Below are 4,091 nucleotides of genomic sequence, written 5' to 3' on the forward strand. Positions count from 1 at the left end.
CTCAACCTTTAGCTTTAGTTTTCCTTTTTGAAATAAACAAATCACTCACTCCCATTCTGCAGAGGAAGAAAATTATTTCTCCATTGTCATATGAAAGTGGATGTGGAAATAAAGATTTAGGAATTATCCAGAACATGCTCTCACTTTTACTTCAGTATATGCAGCACCAAATAAACCCAAAAAAAGAAAAATAGAAAAAAAAAAAGGAAGAAAAAATACAAGCAAAAACTTTCCTGTCTCAGCTAGGAAGCTTATGCAATTTGTTTTCTTCTTACAGCACATCAGCACTTCTCTGAACTTCAGCGAGTATGCAGTGTCTGCAAATCTCACATGTCACCTTAAATGTACTTGTAACACCACCAGAGTTATCTTGAAAGAAGTCATTGATCAGCAAGTTGGAACACCAAGCAAAGACATATTTGTGAGAGTATATGTAAGCTGGGGTGGTGGAGGATGTAGAGTACAGGAATCTCTCTAGTCACAGCGTCTCCTGGATGACAAAGACAAGAAAGAACTGTTTCGACACCTCACCAGAATGCATTCTTCTTCAGCATGAAAGCCTTGGAAATAGGAAAAGACAGGTTCCCTATAACTGACATTCTCTCCATCTCTTACCCTGCTTTATTTTCTCCAAAGCACTGAAACATGGTATATTTGTTTATAGTCAGTCAGTTAACCCTCAACAGAATGTAAGTTTCATGAGAGCTTCTTGGTTTTCAGCTGTATCCTCAGTACCTATAACAATGGCTGATATGTAGTAGGTACCCCCAAAATAGGTTTGAATGAATGAATTGTCAACTCTGACTTGGGCTTATAATCACTATGCCATAGTTTAAAATATTTTAATAACTAAAATAATTTAATATGAAGCCGAAAATTGTTTTTCTTTTTTTTAGTGCTCCTTAATAATGTTTTTAACTGTTATGAAACCAAACATATTTATCTTTTCTTTTATGACATCCTCTATAATTTTATGCATTGGAAACTCTTCTTTCATTCTTATATAAACATCACTTCTATATTCTTCTTGATTTGTAGTGTTTCTTTTTGTATGTTTATCTTCACCTAATTAAGAATTTATGTTAGTGGGAAGTTTTCCATTTTTCATTGTTTTTATCTTTTTTTTTTTCTACCAAATAGTAAACTGTCTTCACCCCATTTATTAAATAACATTTGCTCTCCCAACTAAGAGTCTTGGCTGTTATAATAATAACATCATAATGTTGGGTAATATTAAAATCTCAAATCTTCTACGTATGAACTAGTGTAAAGGCATCTCTCTCATACACATATGACCTCATCCTTGTTTTTAAGGTGCTCATATTATCATTGAAAAAAAGACAAATATCCATATAATTAACATAAAATGTGATTAACTCAATAGTTAAAGGCATAACTGAGGTATTAGGGGGGTTCAGAGGATTAGATGACTGACCTTGGTAGAGACTACTTTACAGATGAAATCCAGTGCATTAATCACCTTTTCTTTTTTTAATCTGGACACTATGGATAAATTAACACAGGCTGAGATTATTTCAGCTGATTATGAAACAAAAAATGCTCATCGTGAAAAGTCAAACATCTACAAATCCACAAGTACAAATAGAGACCTTGACCTATAATCTAATAATTCTTTAGAGAACAAAAAGGAAATTAAATTAGTTTGGCATAATTTGTTCTTACTGAGCTCATGCTGGCTCTAAGTGATCACTTTCTTTCTTCAGTGCTTATAAACTCTTCATGATTATGAGATAACATGAGAAAGTCCTTCCATACTGCCCAGCACGTTGACTGGTCAAAGAAATGTCAACTATGCCTCTTGTGAGAGTCTTATGCCCAATTCAAATTTGCCTTTTGTCCCCATTAGAAAACCGGGCAATTTGCTAGCTAATCTCTCGGTTCTGCACACGTCGTACACTCTGTGATTTCTCAAAGAATATTGATATTAGCTGAGTGCTTCCTACATGTGAGTTATTTGAGCACTCTTGAGCTTCAGGAGACTATTGCAGTCTGCAAAGAGAGGGAATTTAGAGAGCCTTTCTTTATCTTCCCTTTCATTTGAGTCTTCAAATCTCTTCTCAATGCTTCTTTTGAATTATAAGCCCAGATATTATTCCACTTGTTAGAGAAAATAATAATAATAATGACAGCTACCAATTATTGAATGCCTCTAATATCCCAGGTATAGTGCTAGACATTTTATAATATCACTGGTCCTCACAAGTGAAATACACACACATTACCCTCTCCACTTTAAATTTAAAATATTTTTAATTTTTAAAATTAATAATAATGGCTAACATTTTTTGAGTGCACTTAACAGATGTCATCTCACTTAATAATCACAAACTCTTTTCTTGCCTGGAACTATGGAGCAAATGAGTCTCTGAATTCAATAAATATTAATTAATAAGCCACTACCTACTAGGCACTATTCTAGGCACAAAACAAAACAAATTTCTGACTTCGCAGAGCTTATATTTTAGAGAGATGACAGTTAAATACATAAAACAAATAATGTGCCCTGAGGGAGAAAAGAAAAGCAGGGTGATGTGGATCACAAGCGCCAGGATGGGGACAGGTATTTCATATTGAGTGATCAGGGACTGCACCTTGGATAAAGGATTAGAGCAGAGAAGTGGAATGTGAGCCGGAAGTTCTCTGGGGAAGAACCTGGGGAAGGAGCATGCTTGAAGTGCTGCAGGGTCAGTGAGGATGATGGACAAGGAAGGAATGCTGCACAGTGCTATAGCCTTCCTGCTGATGCAGTGGGACCTTTGTCTTTCCCACCGAATAAAGACTTCGAGTTCTTCATATGTACTACAGAAAAGAATCATGGAAAGTATTCAGTAGTATATAACAGGGTCAGCAAACTGCAGCCCAAATCTGGCCCACTCACTATTTTATAAATATTTATTGAAACATGGCTTCAAACATTCATTTACATATTATTTATAGCTGCTTTCAGTTTGTGACAGAGACTGTATTGCTTGCAAAACCTAAAATATTTACTATCTGGAACTTTATAAAATTTGCTGAGTCCTGGTACATTCCAATTCATACTATAGTATGTAGTAAGAACTGATATTGTCCAATTATCTGTAATATGATCCTTATACTACATCTATACTCCATCAATATTGAAATATGTTCAAAATGAAACTTTCTATAATTAAAAAGAAATAATTATAGAGCTACCTAAGAGCTTGAGGACTGGCAAGCAAGAATATCTTAGTAAAGGATATACATTGAAATACTGGAAACTGGTTCAATTCTCATTTTCCAGTAAGCAATAAACTAGATTCTCTGAAGGCAACATAAAGCCAAATGAAAATGTGCATGTGTGTGTGTGTGCCACACACATGTGCACGCACACATACACACATAGAGCCAAATCAGAAGATTGACAGATACACTCTAGCCTTTTCCACGGAGCTGATATACTGCCATTTAACCAGCGAGCACAGAGCACGTGTTTCTGTTCCCAGTCACTAGTAAGAGACAAGGTTAACATTTTAAGTGATGGACTACAGCATGTTATTTCCCCATGCTATGGACCCGTGACTGCACCGCCTTCGAAAACACTTAATTTCAGTGATTGAATACACGGGAGTGTACTTTCCCTGCTATGAACCTTTGACAGCTCCTCAGTTTCATACACCAGGGGAACCTTATTTTTCCCTCTTTTTTTCTCCCTCCCCTTTATACCTGAAGGGAAGTAAAATGAATACGTGGTGACTGAGAGAAAAAGAGGAAGTCCAAAGAATGAAAGCTTGTGTGTAAGCATCAGAGTATTTTACACTAGAAGTATTCACTGCCATCTGCTCTAATTACTCTTAATGTTTGGGCTACCATCTTCATACAATAGAAGTAATGATCTCCCCAAGGGCAAAAAAAAAAAAAATTCTTACAGAAACGAACAAGTTTATTACATTTAGCTCCCAGACTAAAAACATCAAGCTACTTTGTAGCGAACGATCAATTAGGAGAGTGGGTAGATCTCTGATTAACACAAACAAATTGGGTCCCCTGAGTGGTCCCCTTCCCCCTTTCTCCATTCCCCTGCTTCTTTGGAGGAACTGTGCTCACAG

At 36.0% G+C, this 4,091-nt stretch overlaps 1 protein-coding gene across 2 annotated transcripts in view; it reads right to left on the reverse strand.

Moving 5' to 3' along the window:
• Window positions 1–219: 219 nt before the first annotated feature.
• The window catches only part of LOC105304809 (PKHD1, fibrocystin/polyductin), a 135,143-nt gene continuing 131,271 nt past the window's right edge, over window positions 220–4,091 (reverse strand). Inside the window, exon 38 of one of the 2 annotated variants that reach the window (XM_023522633.1) lies at window positions 220–490. Coding sequence is in view for 1 of the 2 variants with exons in the window: in XM_023522638.1 (XP_023378406.1) it covers window positions 479–490 (12 nt within the window). In the remaining variant the exon portion in view is untranslated. The remainder of the gene's footprint in view (window positions 491–4,091) is intronic. The other variant, XM_023522638.1, reaches the window with a different exon arrangement.

The sequence above is a fragment of the Pteropus vampyrus genome, unplaced genomic scaffold, assembly GCF_000151845.1.
Source record: "Pteropus vampyrus isolate Shadow unplaced genomic scaffold, Pvam_2.0 Scaffold353, whole genome shotgun sequence".
Taxonomy (NCBI): domain Eukaryota; kingdom Metazoa; phylum Chordata; class Mammalia; order Chiroptera; family Pteropodidae; genus Pteropus; species Pteropus vampyrus.